At 33.6% G+C, this 21,194-nt stretch overlaps 2 protein-coding genes across 6 annotated transcripts in view; one reads left to right on the top strand and one right to left on the bottom strand.

Annotated features, from left to right (window-relative positions):
• Positions 1-606: 606 nt before the first annotated feature.
• LOC144837412 (cilia- and flagella-associated protein 77-like) lies at positions 607-13,142 on the top strand. Its single transcript, XM_078692492.1, has 4 exons — positions 607-802; positions 10,690-11,030; positions 11,283-11,388; positions 12,833-13,142. Exons 1-4 carry the CDS (start codon positions 746-748, stop codon positions 13,064-13,066), a joined length of 738 nt encoding a protein of 245 aa, XP_078548618.1. The 5' UTR covers positions 607-745; the 3' UTR covers positions 13,067-13,142.
• Positions 13,143-18,935: 5,793 nt separating this feature from the next.
• The window catches only part of LOC144838038 (phosphatidylserine synthase-like), a 37,999-nt gene continuing 35,740 nt past the window's right edge, over positions 18,936-21,194 (bottom strand). For 2 of the 5 annotated variants that reach the window (XR_013611607.1, XM_078693391.1), the window contains 2 exons: positions 19,283-19,376; positions 19,019-19,147 (listed from right to left, as the gene is read on the bottom strand). Coding sequence is in view for 4 of the 5 variants with exons in the window: in XM_078693391.1 (XP_078549517.1) it covers positions 19,146-19,147; positions 19,283-19,376 (96 nt within the window). In the remaining variant the exon portion in view is untranslated. Of the gene's footprint in view, positions 19,148-19,282; positions 19,377-21,194 lie in introns of all 5 variants that reach the window. The other 3 variants (XM_078693392.1, XM_078693390.1, XM_078693393.1) reach the window with 2 other exon arrangements.

Genomic DNA, 21,194 nt, shown 5'->3' with positions numbered 1-21,194 from the left:
TTCACCCCTCTTTTTATACAGTATATGGCTCTCTGTGTGTTTTTGACACAAACTTTCAGAGACTCGTTCATCATTTCATTTGTAATAATTTGCCTTTATTATTTTAATATTGTTCAATACCCTATTCAATATATTAACAAATATATCCACGACACTTTATTATTTTATTTAGTCATCAAAGCATGCATTATGAATTGAAAATATTACATAATTGTTATTAATAGGACGTAGTTATGGGATGTTTCGTTCCAAAATCAATCAATCGAACTTTATAATGTACTAGCGCACGCGCGCGCAGTATTCTTTGCCGCAAGTACTTCTGTACGCTGTGCACATCGATATTTCACCGTAAAATGTGCAATTACATTTTTTTAAATATAAGAAAAAGTTTAAAGTATTTTCTTGCTCCTATACTTTACATGCATTAACGGAGACAAGTTTGACACAAATTGATCTGCATATCACGTGACTATAATCCAATGTCGTAACTCTTTATATATATGGCTCTGCTGCAGGCTGCAGAAACACGCCCTCTACATAATATTGGTTGTCATGGTCAACTGGAACGCGTACGACGTAAACATGATAAATGCATCTCCTCTTCTTCTTTTCTTCTGCCTGTGTTGGTTACGTACGATCGGTCAACGACGCGGGGCGGTCTTTAACTTATTACATCAAAGATTGTATAGGACAACTAGCTTGGCCCTAAACTAGTTATTTATTTCAAAATAATTCGCTTTTAATAATGAGTGTAGGAGTATTTGATACTGATGTGTTATACGATAATCCACTTTTAAGAAAGGTAAGGAAGGGCACCAGAGTGACGCATATTATTCTTTACTCCATGGCCTAGGTAGGCCTATAGGCCAAGCTAGCCTAACCTAGTTAAGGGCTTGCATATATTTTTCACTTTTTATCTTTCAGTATTTGAATAATGAATAATAATAATGTTCAGTTTGAAAGAGTGGTGTAGGCTAGGCCTCTAGGCTACCTACTACTAACTAAGACTCAGAGGCTAGGCGCAGCCTACCTAGGCCCTAGACCTATTTGTAGGCCCTCCCTAGGCTAGACCTAGGCCTAATCTTAATTTAAGCATTTTAAACTTCGTCGTGGTTAGGTCTTGGGATTCCGGCACCGGCGTGAAATGTAAAATCAAGCAACTCCGGAGTTTAAAACTGCAGGGTTGAACAGCTGAGCATTCTCCGGAGAGCGAACTGCGGGGACACCCTGGTGTTTTGGTGTGAAAATGCAATCCAGTCAAAAGAAAGAATAAATAAATAAAGGTATCAACATCAAACGCCAGAGTTTTAGGTCAAAAGGTCATCCTCACACGATCACTCATTGCTTTCTTTAGTTTTATTTCTAAATACTTTAAATATTTGTACAAGATATATAGCGAAGAGCGAACTGCGGGGACACCCTGGTGTTTTGGTGTGAAAATGCAATCCAGTCAAAAGAAAGAATAAATAAATAAAGGTATCAACATCAAACGCCAGAGTTTTAGGTCAAAAGGTCATCCTCACACGATCACTCATTGCTTTCTTTAGTTTTATTTCTAAATACTTTAAATATTTGTACAAGATATATAGCGGGTTTAAAAAATAATATTTAATAAGTAGTATCAATAAAACATTATATTACTTCTGAGACTTTTGAAAGTAATTATTAAATTAAAAATATTATTAATTAAAATGATTCTAATGATCGTCGCTATGTAAACAAACAAAATAGAGGGCAACATTCACAATTTTATTTTATAAACGCTGGTGTTGCTAGGTTGGTGTGAAAGGGATATCTCCGGAGTTTCTTGACGTTTTGAATGGTCATAAACCCCAGGATGTCTCCGGAGATCACTCCGGAGTTTTGGTGTGAAAGGGGTATACTAGACTACCGTAGTTCCTCGGGTATAATCCCACCTCGGGTATAATCCCACCCCCGACTTTACGATTACCTTCGCACGCAAGCATATCCCCGGGCAAAGTCCCAGTGTATAATTTAACATTAGGCCAGAGGTGGGCCTAGGCCTACTGTAGCTAGCTAGGCCGACGTCAATTTCTCACCAAAAAAATAGAGTAATTTCTCTGAATTTGGCTGACTTAAAACTCATCAAACATTGTTAAGTTGAATACAACCTAAGGCTAGCATGCCCCGATCGTCACGTTCTGTACATCCTTTCGCCGTCATGTACATTCTTTCCTGTTGTTTACACTACTGTGCATGCTTGATTACCGTAAAAAAACAAAAAAAACACCGCCCTCTATACCGACCGGCTTGTGCAGTAGAGTTTGTGTCACATGCAAAAACAACATGCGATTTACACAGAGAGCTCGTTACCAGCTCGAGCGTGTGGGTGAACATGAAGAACTCGTATGATCGAGTTCATGTCGATTTAGGAAGCTAGGCCTAGATCACATTTTAGGGTATTTTTTAAGTAGAAATCTCGGGGAAAATCTATACGGTAGGCATAGCACAGGTAAGACCAATTAGGCCGCCTAGGCCTAGATGGCCTGGCCGTCTAATTGCTAGGCCTACATCGGAATATAGCTTTTTATAGCCTAAATCGTAGCTAGAAGAAATATCGTCATTTTCAGTTCATGCAGCGGGAAATCCCCGGGTATAGTCCCACCTCCCAAATTCGGGCAAATTTCACGTACAAGGGGGGTGGGATTATAACCGGGGAACTACGGTAATAACAGCGATGGATCATTCATCATGACATGTAGCTCATCCACGGCGTAAATGGCTACAGTAACTACTACTACCAGCTAGATGTGACCAGTGGCCTATTTATTTTGTAATTAAAAAAAGTGGTTGCTTCATTCATATATGAATTTTTCAAGTACAAAATAATTAGATTTCATATAACGCATTATACTGTACATACAGCAATCGTACCAAGTTGATTTGTTGACGACAGCCGACGCGGATGTAAAAAAAACAAACAACTGTTCGGGGAGTCGGGGTCGCAACGCTATTAACAAAAAAAATAGTACACAGTCCATTCCTTTCTACCTTGATGTATAGTAGTGTGAACCCCGGACGTAGCCCACGAATTTCACGTCGACAATCGGCAATTGCCGACTTTATTGCCTGCCCTAAATTGTCTGAGGACGGCATTCTTTTGCCGACCTAGAAACTAGGCTAGATCCCTCCTTTCAAAAAACCTAGTAGCAACAACATGGTACTATGGATCGTATCATTGAGACTTTAACAGGCATATTCACCATGTGGTGTTTAGTTAACAAACCATGGAATTAAGATGATCCCTGAATTCACTCAACCATTGTATCATGCACTGCATGCTTTCTATCAAGCTGGCTGGGCACAGCGCGAGAACTATGGCACAAAACTATGTCAAGTTGACCTCGCTCGTGTTGAGTTTTTACACATCGCTCGTGTTGAGTTTTTACACATCGCTCGTGTTGAGTTTTTACACACCGCTCGTGTTATGTTGACATCGCTCGTGTTGAGTTTTTACACATCGCTCGTGTTATGTTGACATCGCTTGTGTTGAGTTTTTACACATCGCTCGTGTTATGTTGACATCGCTTGTGTTGAGTTTTTACACATCGCTCGTGTTATGTTGACATCGCTCGTGTTGAGTTTTTACACATCGCTTGTGTTATGTTGACATCGCTTGTGTTGAGTTTTTACACAACGCTCGTGTTATGTGGACATCGCTCGTGTTGAGTTTTTACACATCGCTCGTGTTATGTTGACATCGCTTGTGTTGAGTTTTTACACATCGCTTGTGTTATGTTGACATCGCTTGTGTTGAGTTTTTACACATCGCTCGTGTTATGTTGACATTGCTTGTGTTGAGTTTTTACACATCGCTCGTGTTATGTTGACATCGCGCGTGTTGAGTTTTTACACATCGCTCGTGTTATGTTGACATCGCGCGTGTTGAGTTTTTACACATCGTGCATGTTGAGTTTATACACATCGCGCATGTTGAGTTTATACACATCATGCGTGTTGAGTTTATACACATCGCGCGTGTTGAGTTTATACACATCGCGCGTGTTGGGTTTTTGCACATCGCGTGTGTTGGGTTTTTGCACATCGCGTGTGTTGGGTTTTTGCACATCGCGCGTGTTGAGTTTTTACACATCGCGCATGTTGAGTTTATACCAGTGATATAAAGCCGAAGGCTGGATGGCAATCTATAATGTTATCGCAGTTCAAAAAGTGATTCTCCATGGAGAGGGAACCAATAAGATGGCAGCTACAATCAAGTTTTTACGCATCTCTCAGATCATCATGCAGAGAAGGGGAGGAGGCGTGGCTAGAATGTCCCATTCTCGTCCCTTCTTCTCTTATCATCAGAGAGAGAAATCAGAGTAGAAATGGCGTTTAACACTTTTGACTGCCAAACACGAAGATCTTCGTTTTTCGCGTTTTTTTACGAAATCCGGTAGATAGGTTAAATATTGGTATATACTATAAATATGAACACTATATTCGGTTTGGACCGTCAATATTTTACAATTTGAAAGTAACTAATCTGGTTACGAACGACTGTCAAAATGGTACCTGTCGAAATAACAAACACCGCGCATCACAGTAGCGCGTAGAGTGTATCGGTCGCGCGCTAGCTATGCCGCCGAAGCATTACAAAGGTTTTTGTGGATTGACATGTTTGTTTGTTATCTGAATAAAAAATAATGGAGTCATTTTCAATATGAATTCTTTAATTTTATTATTGTATGTATACCCTAATTTTTTTGGTGTTTTACTGAAAGTGACCGAGTTTCACGCAACAAACTTGTTTTGAAATGGTATGGATATTATCATCAGTTTACTATCTAGGCTAGTAGTACTGGGCTAGCCTAGGCCTAGTCGTAAAACGGTTCCGGACCAACTTTAGGCCTGGTTAACTAGGCCTGGTGTCTTTACTATGTGGATTTTGGCGAAACATTGATGTAAGATTTATGATTTATAAAATGTAATACATTTTTCGATAGTGATAACTTGTTTTTATCGGTGCCGTGTAAGTAACTTTTTTGTTGTTTGTTGATCTCACCGGGCGATATTTTCATATTGTGATGTCTTGCACAAAATCGCGAATATCTCGACTTTCTTACGCGAAACTACGAAAAACTCAAAAAGTGGGTTACTTTCATTTTACTATTACGATTTACATATTGCGATTTAAAAATCGTTCTTGGTACCATTGTAAAGCTAAAATCTTTATGATTATTTTAGTCTAAATTACATATAAATCAGGTCACATACATGGTTTCAATCAGCTTTAATAAAAACATCGAATTGGGCTAAAAACGCTGGCGGTGGCAGTTTCTAACTGGAAAAACCTCTGGCAGTCAAAGTGTTAATGAATACACTGAAGGAATGTTGCTACTTAGCTAGTAGAAATAGGGGTCCTAATAATAGAATACAGGTCAACCCGTACCCATACCAACACTTATTCAAATTTTGGCTCACTCGTACCCAACATTTTTTGGCATACCTGTACCATCATGTATATAATATAGTCATACTGTAGGTCCAGCGCCAACGGACTAGCCTACTGCAGGCCTGTATGCAGAATTTATAAGGGGGTGGTGCGAGCGAAGCGAGCAACAATGGCTAGGGGCAAAATTTGCGCTATTTGACGTTCTAAAGACTGATTAAAGACTCTTTGTTGTGGCTTGGGCTAGTTGAACGATGGACACCAGAACTTAACGCTTTCATGATGTTTAAAGGCCAACTCAGACAGCGTTGTACGACGCTGTCTGAGTTGGCAAAACAGTGAAACACTCTGACCGACTGCAGAAAATTAATTTCAACAAGAAAATGGGCCTTACCGTGATTTTTTTAATAGAAGACAACAAAATGACAAATTCTTAATTAAATTGTGTTCGTAATTGACAATGATTTATTTTAAATGATTCATTACTGTTTTATCCAGCCATCCAACTTTTGGCATGATTTTCCAGCAGCTTTCCGATTTCTAGCTTCCTGCTCCTTCCTTCCCATGTTTAGGCGCCGTATTCGATAGTGTCTGTATTTCCAGACACGTCTTTACCGCCGGTTGTCTGTATTTCCAGCAAACACTTTACTGCGTGCCGCATACATGAAGCGCTATAAGCTATTGCTTGTCGTCACATGATCGACTGCGCATGTTTCACATCGAGTTTGTAGTCAGTTCAGATTCCGTAATTTAATTACCGGTATTTTTTCATTTTATATATATTTTTCATAACATATTTTTGTTTGTATACCATTGATAATGTAAATTTTGTATATATATAATGATATTGTCTTTAGTTAAACAAGAGAAGAAAAAATACCAACCGAGGAAATAGTGGACCTTTTGGGACTTGGTGGGGTGCGTCTGCACTGGATACGGGCCTGTACTGCTATGCCAAATCTAGCTACAGGCCTAGGCTACTTTCTAGGCCTGATAGTCTGATAATGGTACTGAGCTATTTACCGGCCTAATAGAGTACTGTAGTTAGTTACAGTAGGTCTAACCTTGGTACACCTAGGTTGTCCTCGGTAGGCTTTATTTTTCTTTTGACAATCTAATAAGGGACCCTCCAACACTGGGGACAGAGAAGGAATGATGATAATCTGACTTAAATGTTTTATTTTAGAGATTACTATTTCATTTGTTTAAAATGATATTTTTTTTAATAACCTGAATTTTTTAGTAAATGTCACTCGCATTACATATTGTATATTTCTTACCGTAACTCACATTACATTGTCACTCACATTACATTGTCACTCACATTTCACTTTTCAATGTCTCAACAATTTTGTATTTTTATTTGTCAAATTTTAATTGTTTACAAAAGTGTAGCTAAATTATACAATGCCATTAAAAAAAATTATCATGATAGTAATAATTAAATATAAAAAAAAATATTCACTCGCATTTACATACTAACCCTATATAGTATAGCATACACGACACTCCTGTCCTATATGGGATCAACAATTGTAGTTACTGTATTGTTTCTAATAAATTGCATGTGTATCCAGTCTATAGGAGCCATAAAATAGTAAGGAGCGAAAATATTTTTTTCACAATGATGTACCCACCTAGCGATGTTTGTAAGCGCCTTACTCTACCTTTTAATAATGACCGAACTATGGTAATTTTAAGCTAGGCCACAGCCTATCTGCTTTGTTTACTTCCACTCCGCCGCGTGTCAACAGGAAAGATTGCTGCTTCAGCACACTAAAATACGCTCGACGAATCCCGCTCAACTATTGTTTCTACCACCGTACAGCTAGGCTAGGCCTAGTATGTTGGTAAACAAGCTTATTAAATTTCTTCGGTATATTTCTATCTAACGTAGTTAGTGTATACAAATTTAAATCACCGACAAAGTTGTTAAATTGACTTTTAAATCTGTTATAATTCTACAATAAACTAGATTTAATTCGTCACTATGACAAATTATAAGTTATATGCATTGATTTAAATAAAGATATATTGATTGATTGATTTTCTCCGAATCTTTAATAATTTATATTAATTATATTATACTTTTATAGGATCTTGCTAATGCGAATACAATAGCCGGTATCATAATCCGATCAAAGATCGTATAATGTCATAAACCACATTTGTTGTTACATAATAATAAAGACATAAGTTACTTTTTATCTAGATTTCATTATAATAAATCATGTGTATAATCTATACACTAAGAAATAAAATTGAACCAAGAATACGGATAATCGGATAATAAAAAAAATCTTATTTCGTTTTGTTTCCTAAGGTGAGACTCGATCTCGGTACCTTGAATGCCATAGACATGAGCACATACACAACTGACTAAAGAGTAATTGTAGAAAGATTCCTCCGTGTATTTTCTATGCAGTAACCACTTTGGTGCAGATAGATTATTACATACCGCAATGAATTACAATTTTTTACTACTGTATGATGACATTTTTAAAAATTTAAAAAAATGATGCACTGTCAAACTATATACTTTTAATTTTAATATATGAACATTTTAAGGAAGAAAGTTAATGTTAAGTTTGTTATTTCGGCCTAAGAAAATGTCAGAGTTTGTTTGATTGGAGAAATTCATTTAAAAAAATTTAATATGCAATTAGAGATGACTTAATCTACTGGCCACTTCTTTGAGTTGAGATAATACGTAAGAAAGAACACGGAAGGCTTGTAATCATGCAACAATCAAGATAATTTATTGTGTAAATTCTCCATAGTATAGTGTAACTTCTTAATACTAACTAAGACCTCCGGTCTATACGCTGGCATCGTCTTAACTAGCCACACTAGCCATTGAGATTAAAAAATTATACGTCGACGTCGCCTGGCCTAGCATTTATGCAAATCAATTCAGATAGGCATACCTTCTACAACAATTACGTAATCATTAGCTCATTTACGCATACTGCATTTACATTCATAATAAATCATACATATGGTACTGTACATACGCTTCAGGAAAATGAAATGAAAAATAGGTGTTCCCGAGCATTCTGACGATCTATATTATTATTAATTTTAAAATTCTACATATTCGAATATCTGCAACGTGGTAATATGTTGTTGCTCAGACAATTTTCATTCTGATGACGTCATCATGTAAAAAATTGGATAAAAAGGTGGGTCCCGTTATTTTTACCTAGATTCTGCACTACTGTATGTTGTACGTATACAGTGTATACTGTATATACTTAGACGTGACAGAAAATAGAGGACGCACTAACATTTTATTTTCTTCAGGTCACACTGGCATTAACGTTTTTCTGTGCACAATATTCTAACGTATGACGCGCATGTGGATAACCTAACTTGTCCATAGAGACGAGTTCAAATCTAGTTGTAATTAAGATTCTGTACCAACGATAAGCTGGTACTTATTCGTAGAATAATGAAGAATACTACGTTCAAACCTCAGGTATAACATGGGATTTTGTATGGACGGTCAGGGCTAGAGTATGCCTAGAATAAAAATGTAGCATAAGGTTATAGTATGATCACCTTACTTACGAATAATTCGCCATTCCCATTGTTACAATACAGGTGGCATAGCCGATTTTGCACGCTAAGAATGAAAGAAAACAAATTAACGTAGAGCAACACTTCAAATTTCAGAAAGATATAACAATATAGTTATATAGCCTACATAAATCCTATAAATGTTTATTATTACAAATGGAAGTGAACTGAAGTAATCCACGACCACATGGCTTTTCTTTTACTTAAAAATTGTGCCTACCCTATCGACTCACCTCTCTAAACGGTAATGCTGCCATTTTTTTTATCGGTTCCTGCTTTTATAGTCCTAATGACGCCCTCTGGAAATTCCACATTTCATAGCCTTTTGATCCAGAGGTAATTTTTAAAATATTTAATAAGTCATAATTTAATAAATATTTGGTTTACGAACTTTTTATATAGACCATGACCATCTCCGTTGCAAGATTGATGTTGAGTGCAAAATTCACACCAATCAGAGGTTGTACCGCGGCATGCAAGAGGACAAACTTTTGTGTTTGCCTTTTATAGATATAGCATGAAACATGTATGTAATTTTTTCAGAAGGGTAAGAACCCAGTGTCAAAGGGCGCGGCTACATGGTTGGTGAGTGTTTTTGCAGCAGTTACCCTAGCAGCGCGACGAGCCATTTGTGTGAAGCACCACTGGCTATGTTTTTATATTTATGCTAGTTTTATGGAAGGCAATCACCGGCAAAAATACAATTACAAGCATACAATATATTCGTGGAAACATACAACGTACTCGCAGAAACGTACAATGTACTCACAGAAACGTACAACGTACTCGCAGAAACATACAACACATTTGAAGAAAAGGACAACAAAAAGACATGCACAAAACTTCCCTTTTTTTTTTCTACAGGAAGACTGATTTCATTAATCTTAATTGTACAAGCCATACATGAATCGCATAACTCTAATTGTGATGATTCATGAACCAATAATCAAGACAAAAAATATTTGCGTCTTTCATAATTAAAGACACGCAACAAAATCAAACTACAACTTGACCCTAGAGCCACGTGTAACGTTATACATATTACTGTAACACTAACAGTATACCAACTGGAACAGAGATTCAGAAGTTACAAACCACATATAGTGACCTGTTTTGTAGATACTGATTTTACACCGATATAAGGTTGGACTGATATGCAAAAGATGAACTTAATGAAATTAAATCATGCTATTTGTGACAGTAGTTACAATCAGCCACATGTAACATGATTTCAGCCCTTGAGTATGAGTCTGTCTGGATCCATGCGATCTAAACAAAGTCATTCAGAGGCGTCACTATCAAATGCCCACCATCGATGATTTAATTCCTGACTTCAAATCAAATCAAAATCAACATTTATTTCCAAAATGGTGGCGTCAACCAAAAAAGCAAAAGCTTGTGTCGGGGACTTCAATAACTCCAAGGTATTCAGCATCCTTGATGCAAAAGTCAGCTACTGCCAAGTAAAGCGGACCGAGAAAAGCTCTTGTCTTTTTGTTGATTTTTGTGCTGCTTTAACTATCTGTGACTCTACACCAGTAGACAGGGCCTGCTGTGACGTATTTCAAATAAATATTAGTTTTATTTTATACTCATTCAATTCAATTCAAATCAACATTTATTTCTTCCACAATATAAAAATAACAACAAATATCCAATATAAATTGTAAAATGATTTCTAAATTTGTATTTTCCAGTCGGAACTAGGAAAACCTCTGAAACGAGGATTCACTTTACCTTCAGAAGAATTCACATTTGGGCGTGCAAACCAATCCAAAGATGGAGGTGCTGCAGAGGCAATAACAGGCTGGACACCACTGGCATCTATACCTCCTGGTAAAGGAAGAAAGGAAAAGAAACAAGAACGTGACTTTATTGCATTGAACAAAGCATGTGTGGGTGTAGGCCTGATTACAGCACAAGAACATTTTCAATACAGAGCAACTCATGATGTTAGGAGACAAGCTTCAGAAGAAGAAAAAAATAAAACAAAGATTAAAAGAATTCCAGCAACAGTCACATTTGGTGTCCCTACAAGGTATTACGTTAAGCAACATTGGGCCCGGTTGCGTTCTTGGATGGGAGACCGTTTGGGAATATCGCGTTGGGTGCTCTATCAGAGAGGATAGTGTAATGATGGGAATCGGAATAACATGTGATAGGCAGTTATCTGTAATTGTAACTTGCAATTTGCTTGGCTGCGAACAGTTATAAGCGTGCTGTTTTAACAACAAACAAAACAAAACAAAAAGTGATAATGATTAAATTATTGTAATTTTTTTTTTTCCAGACCATCTACACCAGTTTTTGATCTGATTGAACATAAGTATCAAGATAGGTGGTTGCAGGAGCGAAGAAAAACAGAATTAGCAAAAAGAGAACGTGTTGAAGAAAAGGTAATGGCAGTTCAACATATTATTTCATTGATGATATACAATATCTAATATATTAAATGATTACTAAACTAGAAAGCCACTCTGAGAGTGCATACCTCCGCCTACTGTAAAATTCTCCTACATAAGATTTCTCCGGGAAAAAATATATATATATTTGTGTGTGTCTTATTCTTAATGCTGTTTGTGATTTAGGCTAATTTCACTACAAGCATGTGTATGCGAGTTTGGTGTAATAGTTATGTAACAAGCCTTTTAATTAACAATAGCTTCAGTTGACTAACAATAGAACAGCAATGCGAAAATCAAACAAGTGAATTTGAAAAGAAATAGGTTTTTTAAACTACTCGCATCAAAAAATGTGCACATTAAATCAAATTATGTTTTAAAATTACAAACCACAAATTATAACTCTAATTGCCTCTTGTACAAAAATGGAAGTTCTCGCGATCGATTATATATACCTCCTTGGCGGAGGTAAATAATGCCATTACAAAAGCCACATGACATATCTACCCTCTGCTGGCACAACACAGCAACTCAAGCCGTGCTATATTCTCTGTGTGACAACCTAATTTGCTTATCAAAGATGGACATGGAATAAAACATTGGAGATCAAAAGAACCAACGCTTGATTCTCCTTTTATTATTTTCTCCATAACAACACTCATCAAAAAGTCGGTTTGTTCTTCCTATCTAATCGGTGTATTCGGTACCTGTATATCGGGATTTGAACTGCATAAAATAATAAAGATAATGTTACTAAACCAACTGATAATCAACATACCGGATAGTTAGCACACTTTATCCGCGCAAACGCAACATGGACATATTAATTCATCATTAAAATATGAACACCAAAAATGACTAAGCCATCCTATGACATGAAGTAAATATGTTTACATTGATGAATTGTGTCTATTGCCATGTTTCCGCAGCGAAAACGAAAATTATTGGTTAAAGATGTATTGTCCCCCTGACATATAATTTAAAAAATTTTTTTTGTTGCATGCCATTTTAATGTCATATAATAGTTATCCACTTTGACCAAAAATTGGATCTAAACAAAATTTATTTACCTGAAAAAACGGTAATTTAAAGCAAAAAATGGCTAAATTGGCTGCCAGCCAATGGATTTTTTGGATGAATTTAACCATTTATTATGTTATTTTATAAGTGAAAACATTATTTTTTTCTTTTTTTTTTCTACAGAAGTGATTAACTTTATTAAAAGTACAAAATAACCTATTCAAAGTCTGATTTAATTAATCTTCATTTTTCATGTTTTTGGGGGACAATACATTAGAGATACAGCTACAACAAAAATCGTAAAAAGAAAGAATAAGATAGAAAAAAAAGATACTGACAATAACAAAGGGTTATCAGCCAAGTGCAGATAACCAATTAATTGGATGAAGTTATAGGTATTTTTTATTTTCTCTTTTAGGAAACTGCTCAGAAAGGAATTTATGAAACAAGGGCTTCATCACTGCGAAAATATTGTCCACCAGTGGATGCCCCACCTCTCTGGCACATGCCCAGATTTCGTGAAGTTCAACCACATCTTGAGACATTCCGTTCATTAAAAACAAAAGAGAGATCATTCAAGCATCATGCGTATGACTGTACAGCACGCACCGGAGTCTTTGGTCATGGAATCTATGAAAGTGCTAAATCTTAAATCAATATAAACATTTTATTTCACATATGAAAATATGCGCAAGAGAAAGACATAGTATAGGAAATAAAAGGAAAACATTGATGTATACAGTATTATAGTATGTGTGTTAATTGGTACTCTGGGATTATGTAATTCTCCAGTTCAAGGCCATAAGCAGTAGATCGAAAGAGGCCTAGAACATGGATTTCGTTCTACATTTTGAAAGTTCATATTGTGAAATGAACATGTTACCCACAATATAGCAAAAGTTCTCCACGAAATATTTGAACAATTTTGAGCAATGACCTCTCAAACGTACCCCACTACTGCAAAAACGGAACTTTTTGAGGTCTGGAGTTACTTTTATTGGCCAATATCTTTAAAGGTCCTTGTTCAAATGTTATTATACTTTCACTGTGAATATTGTGAACACTTTTCCAAAATTTTAAAAATATGTATTTCGTATGTGAGGAAAACTGAAAAATTACAATTATTTAGTAATTTTTCAGTTATACTTTATAGTTGTAATTGCACTTTTCAAGATTTTTAAGACACAATATCTTTGTAACTAATTGACGTATCCTTTTTATATTCACCCCCCCACACCCACCAACTGTTTGAGAGGGTTGTTTTAAAGTTTTAACTTGTCAGATTTAGGACGTTTTTATTTATGAAGATGCAAAAACTGAGATTTTTGACCAGTTATATCTTGATAATCAACTCTCACTATGTATTTATATTCATGCAATGGGTATCCTCTAGTGAGTTTCAACGCAAAAGAAATTATTATGCAATAATATGATTGTAACTTTTTTAGTGTCTATTTTGTGTGAACTCGACTCAAACCACATAAAAGGCTTCTGCATGCATAAATACTATCCCTTTTCAGGATCGATAATTTTGTGACTTGCCATAATAATATTTATATTCATGCAATGGGTATGCTATTAGGTTAGTGACACCCGAGTAAATTTTAACACAAAAATAAATGATCATGCAATAACCTATATATTAATATTGCATTTTTGGGAGGATTTAGTAGTGCCAAATTAGGCCAGGAGCTTCCATAAAAACAACCCATTTTTATTAGTAGTCAAGTAGAAAAGTTGTCAATTTTCAGGCGCGGCATTTGCTATTTCCATTGTCATCAATAATTATTATTAACAAATGATCAGTGTAGTCATAATTTGATAACTGTTCACGCATCTTTTAATATCTACCTCATCAATAATTAATATTAATAATCTATATCACATTGTTCGATATGATCAGTGTAATCATAATTTGATAACTGAGAACGCATCTTTTGATATATAAACCTCATCAATAATTAATATTAATAATCTATATTACACTGTTCGATATGATCAGTGTAGTCATAATTTGATAACTGATCACGCATCTTTTAATATCTACATCACCAATAACTATTATTAATATCATCACATTGTTCGATATGATCAGTGTAATCATAATTTGATAACTGAGAACGCATCTTTTGATATATAAACCTCATCAATAATTAATATTAATAATCTATATCACATTGTTCGATATGATCAGTGTAGTCATAATTTGATAACTGATCACGCATCTTTTAATATCTACATCATCAATAATTAATATTAACTAGATGGATACCATCTAGGTCGTGACCACAGATGATTCACGAATACACAGTAATTTCAGCGTCAAAAAACTGGCGATTTCAAATGTACGTACCGCAGGACTATAAATACATTGTCGTTTTCAGAAACGAATAAATAGACACGATGATTAATGTAGTCAACTAAAATTAGCACACTGGGAATTAGGCCTACTTCCGAAGGAGAAACTTGTCTTAAAATGAGTCCAAAAAACTAAAACTGTCCCTGTTATAGTCGATTGAAATAGTAAAGTACATGTAACGATACACCACTACGACGTTTATATTTTTTATAATTACCAATTAATACAATAAACAGTAACCACATTCACAGTAAGAAAATTTCGATTCAAATGGCGACCAAAAATGGTTATTACGTACAGTATTTACAATATTGTCAAAGTATTGCAATGCTGTATCTCAGTTTTAAGTTTATTCTCAAAGGGCCCATAAATTTACCTACTTGTGTTAAACCATGGAGGGCTCATAAATTTACCTACAAAATGGGAGTCTGAGAGATTGGAATGTTCCATTCATCGCAAATCAATACATTTGTATAAACGTATATTAAATCTATCAAAATAGTATTTTTTCAGAAAATGTCTTCAACATTATGATACTGTACTCGAGCTACTCAACCGGTTTTCAGCTATTAAAAACAATTATCGTAGGAGGAGATAGGAAAATGCGAAGCATCCTCGTATTATTGTGTGCAGGTATTTTTTAAGAGGACATCCATTAGACAGTGTATACTACGGTCGGAAAACACCCCTATTTGGGGCAAATCGTTCAACCTAAATTCGTTTTAATTGTCAATAACTAATTATCTAACTCAATTTAATTAGTAAACAGGGTTACATCTGATGGTTTAAATCAGTACCGAGATTCTAACTAACTTTATATACCATCGAGTAAACATTCTAGAAATAATAATAATATCTACCTCATCAATAATTAATATTTATAATCTATATCACATTGTTGGATATGATCAGTGTAGGCTTGATAACTGATCACGCATCTTTTAATATCTACCTCATCGATAATTAATACTAATAATCTATATCACATTGTTCGATATGATCAGTGTAGTCATAATTTGATAACTGATCACGCACCTTTTATCTTATCAATAATATTTATTAATGTCCTATATTACTGTACATTGTTGTAGTCATAATTTGATAACTGAGCACGCATCTTTTAATATCTACATCATCAACCATTATTATTATTAATATCCTATATCGCATTTTTGGATATGATCAGTGTAGTCATAATTTGATAACTGAGCACGCATCTTTTAATATCTATCTTATCAATAATTATTATTAACATCCTATATCACATTGTTCGATATGGTAAGTGTAGTCGTAATTTGATAACTGATCACGCATCTTTTAATATCTACCTCATCAATAATTAATATTAATAATAGTATATCACATTGTTCGATATGATCAGTGTAGGCATAATTTGATAACTGAGCACGCGTCTTTTAATATCTACATCATCAATAATTAATATTAATATCCTATATCATATTGTTGGATAAGATCAGTAGTCATAATTTTATAACTGAGCACGCAACTTTTAATATCTACATCATCAATAATTATTATTAATATACTGTATCACATTGTTCGATATGATCAATGTAGTCGTAATTTGATAACTGATCACGCATATTTTAATGTCTACCTCATCAATAATTAATATTAATAATAGTATATCACATTGTTCGATATGATCAGTGTAGTCATAATTTGATAACTGATCACACGTCTTTAATATCTACCTCATCGATAATTAATATTAATAACCTATATCACACGGTTCGATATGATCAGTGTAGTCATAATTTGATAACTGATCACGCATCTTTTAATATCTAATTTATCAACCATTATTATCAATATCCTAGATCACATTGTTGAATATGATCAATGTAGGCATAATTTGATAACTGAGCACGCATCTTTTAATATCTACCTCATCAATAATTAATATTAATAATAGTATCTACATCATCAATCATTATATTATTATTTGATTTTTCTTACAAATATGAAATTCTAATAGATCTCTAATTTTAAAAATTGAAACAATAAATCATATTAACATTAATTTTAAGTTAATGATATTTTATGTCTGAATTCAATTTTGCGTCTTGATAAACTTCATGTTGACAATTAAATCTTGGCATCAATGCCATTACATTTTGGTGCAAAAAATAGGTAAAGAAACACAATTTTGGTGTAAATTTAACATTGAATCCCTGCAATTCCGAGTTCCAGGTGACGTGTCAGACAAACATGTACAAGGTATTTTCATAAATAATTTAGAGTTCTGAATTTGACTTTGATTGAAAAAAAATACTCACAATGTGTTGGTTCAGTACTCATTTTTAATAAATATTTTAGTACTAGGGCCCTATGCGGAAAATGTCTTTCCAACAATAGGTTTGACGTTCACTACAACATATTACAGAAAAATCACATCCATTATTTACAAAAAGGTATATTTTATAATGGTTATATTATAACAGTTGTCAATTGTAATATTCCAAAGTATATTAAGAATTTAAACCTCTATTAATAGCACAAATAAATAGAATTTTGATAAAATCAGTCAATATTATACCACATACAAAATTCCTAGATCATAGAGCTTTACTTCAATTGTTTTCTTGTTGTTACTTGCCAACAAGCCATGGTTGGAACGATAGTACAGCATTGTTAATTTTAATACTAGTAACGTTTCAATCGCTTGCATTTGTCTTTTTTTTTTTACTGAAATCTTACAACGTGAAAAACTATTGAAACATAAGTATTATTATTATAATTATTTTTTCAATGATCAGTGAAATTATTATAAAAACTTACATTTCTCAATTTATTTATTGGCTAGATACAAAATGATGATGAATGATTAACACAATGTACAATGACTATAAATGAAATGAGAGCTCAATATATTAAAATAGGTTTGTGATGGCAGTACTTGTGTGTTAACTGTATACAGCTATATTTATTTTTTGAAAATTAGTATTATAATTTAACATAGATATAAATACATTACAACATTGATGGAAGAATATAGAAAAGAGGGTAACAAAAATATAAATGTGTACAAAAAATGTAAACACAGTACCAGGAGGCTATCAAGAAGCTGGTTAAAACCTGTTTTTTTTCTTGACCAATATTAGGGAGGTTTCGCAACCTTACGAATACGATAATGAAAACGGATACACACACATTTGTGAAACTTTTGAGCTGATCCCCATTTCGTATTCGTAAAGTGTATTCGTGTTGACGAATATCACCAGTCATATTCGTAACTACAAAACGAGTATAGTTTTTGATCTATTTTGCACATTTTGCATTTGAATCAGGAATGATTCATGATTATAATATAATTATACTTTTATTGAAAGTAATTTACTAAAGTAATTTACTAAAGTAATCTACTAAGATGCCAGGTCAATTTTGATAAATAGCAGTTTTTAAAGTCCTCACTCGCTTTGATGTTACGCTAGGCCTAGGCAGCCAAGCACCAAGCAACACGTACCTGCGCTTCGCTCAAATTTACCGCAGTCATATTTTGGACGGCGCCCTCAATAAATTCTAACCAATCTAACACCTCCAATAACAATTCTAAAACATTTTTGTTCATTTCAAAAATTTAAATCATTAATACACATTCATAAACAAAACTACATTAGTAAATAACATGGATAAATACTGGATAGAATAACATTCTTGTAAATAAAAAATATATGCAAACCAAATGTCAGGTTTGTACATACTGTATATGATTTTTAAATACACCTTACTATAAGTGTCAATTATGCAAACAATCATTTGTCAATGCTACATATAACACAAGTTTTCTAAATTACATAAAAACTATACAGAAAAAAGTCAACTTTACAGTACAAATGAACACTATCAATTTGAAAACGATTTCAGAGACTTTAATAGTAATAATATGCAGTTATTTGATTATTATAAAATAGTCAAGGCGCTTTTTTGACCTCATATTAAATTTAAGCCCCATCAATATATATACAGACCAAAGTGTTACCAATCCCTTTGATCAAGTTAAGAAGTTTCTTCATAAAGAGCCCATTTATCAAATTTTAACTGACTGTATTATTGGTTTTTGTCACCTTAAATTTAACAATAAATTCTAAACCTGACTTGATTGAACACTAAGTTGGTATGATTTTTTATTAAGCAAGTAAAGTGTTATTGGAAGTAATATTAGTAAGTCTTGAAACACTAAAATTTTAATTATAAACCATTAGCTGTGGTTTTTAATACACGCTTACGCATATTGTATGGACGACTGTATTCCGTGGAGCCATTAGTTCTTTCTTGTAGCCACGATTCTACACCATTCATAGGTGATTTTAAAAAGGTAGACGTTTTTCTTGAGTTTTCAGGCTTTTTATCCTAAAAAAAAAAATCAAATTAAGCAAATATGAAGATACAATAACGATGATACTTGGCAGGCTCAAAACTACTCATGTAATTAAATTAACAGTTCATTGATTTGTTGTCAAGACAAAACTTATAAAAAATATTTACATGATATAAAAACAGCATAAATATATATGGTTCCACATAAGATACTGGCCATAGTTAATGACAGAAGACCTTCTTTCAATGTGGAAGAAGATGACTGAAATAATGGAAAAACTACAATTAATAATAATTTCATGACAAAAACTAATTAAATAGGGTCATTGGAAAAATATTATATCAAATATAGATTTGTATGTTATTATATATTTCGGGCCTTAGGGGGTCTTAGTTTTCATGATCTTAGGTTTTGTGACACCCTACTTCCTCACTATGAAAAACAATTATATCAGAGGTGGATCCCCCTTATATCAGCCAAAAACCAAAAAAAATGTTAGTTTTTACTTGTAATGGCGGAAACTTTAAAACCACGATATTTATATATTGTTTGTTTGTTTGTTTTCCAAAAGTGACCAGAACATGCATTTTTTGTATTACCATTTGACCCGCTTTTTGCACATTGTTTATAATAATAGATCTTATATACTTATATTCACTCTAATGGATTATAATGTTTGAAAAATAACTTGTGACCTTCAAATACTATACATGATAGATTTTAATTCAAAGCGGTGTGGGGAACCCTCTAAACAGGGTGAAAAATTGAGACAGGTGATGGCAGAATCAATTTACAAAAGAATTTTGATTTTTGTTTAATGAGTTGTTTGTACTCCTGTATACATTCACAACACACACTCATATAATAATTATTATTTGGTACCTGGTTTAGTAAGTAAAAACTACAGATAGGCCTATTATTTAAAATGTAAATATTATTTTTTTTTTTGTAAATGTAATTATCACCACTATCACAATAAATTAATACAGTATTAAGTAATTTAAAATTAATCTGCCCAATTACTAAATAAGGAATAAATAAACAAGAAATATTTCTTACAAAAAACGCTGCTCGCTTATTGACGTAACAGTTTTAACGATATATTGTCCCTCTGAAAAATATTTTTTATTTCAAATTTGTTTTTGAATGTGTCATTTTATTGTCACATAATAGTTATTTTACCTGAAAAAAATGTAATTAAAAGCAAAAAATACTTCAATTGTCTGTCAGACAATGTGGTTTTTGAGAAAACGTTTCTTTTCTCTTTTTATAATGTGAATTTTGTTACAGAAGTGAATAACTTTGATATGAAACAGATTCAATTTAGTTTATTTTATTGCTAAGGTCAAGTCTGGGGGTCACTTCATCACGCCTTAGATACTGTGAAGTATCATATTACAAACAAAAACTTTCATGGACTGTTTTGATAATAATTCAATGATTATCTGACAGGGAAATACAGTATTGTCATGGGACTCATAAATACCAGAAATGCAGCTGGTACCTATAAATTATAGTCGAGTTTCCATTTTAGCAAAAATGTCAAAGTGTAGTACTATAACTGCTGCTCGATTTCATCTAATAAATGAGTCATCTCGTGTGACGTAGCGGGCTAGAGCAGCAGAGTGAAAAGAAATAGTTTTTACCTTGATTTGTGAGAAAATAAATGTAGGATAGTAATACCCTTTTTTCATAAATATTTATTGTATTTAGCAAAATAATTTAAAATGTATTTGTTTACCTAATGTAATATGCTATTGCTAGATAAGTACAATTATTAAATAAATCACTGAAAATATCTAATACTAAATAAATACGGTAGTAAAATCAACTGGATGAAATAGTTATAATTTATAATAGCTATCTATAGCTAGCTATTATGTGTAGATAAGAATTAAAGGCCATGTACCACCAGAAACTAAAATTGTTTACTGAAAATCTCATCACATCATAGAAATAAACCCTCTTTAGAATAATAGTGGTGGAATAGTCTAATTCTAACCATTAACTAGATTTGAACTCGTCACTATAGACGAGTTAGGTTATCCGCCACGGTTATCTCGTAGTTTAGAATCTATG

The sequence above is a fragment of the Antedon bifida genome, chromosome 3 (assembly GCF_963402885.1).
Source record: "Antedon bifida chromosome 3, ecAntBifi1.1, whole genome shotgun sequence".
Taxonomy (NCBI): domain Eukaryota; kingdom Metazoa; phylum Echinodermata; class Crinoidea; order Comatulida; family Antedonidae; genus Antedon; species Antedon bifida.
The sequence above is the reverse complement of the archived record's forward strand: the minus strand, read 5'-3'. Positions and strand labels throughout refer to the sequence as shown.

Excerpts from the sequence above, each read along its gene's own strand:
- LOC144837412 (XM_078692492.1), top strand. The coding sequence starts at position 746 with ATGAGTGTAGGAGTATTTGATACTGATGTGTTATACGATAATCCACTT. Across the intron at positions 11,031-11,282 it reads ACATTTGGTGTCCCTACAAG|ACCATCTACACCAGTTTTTG; the intron begins GTATTACGTTAA and ends TTTTTTTTCCAG. Across the intron at positions 11,389-12,832 it reads GAGAACGTGTTGAAGAAAAG|GAAACTGCTCAGAAAGGAAT; the intron begins GTAATGGCAGTT and ends TTTCTCTTTTAG.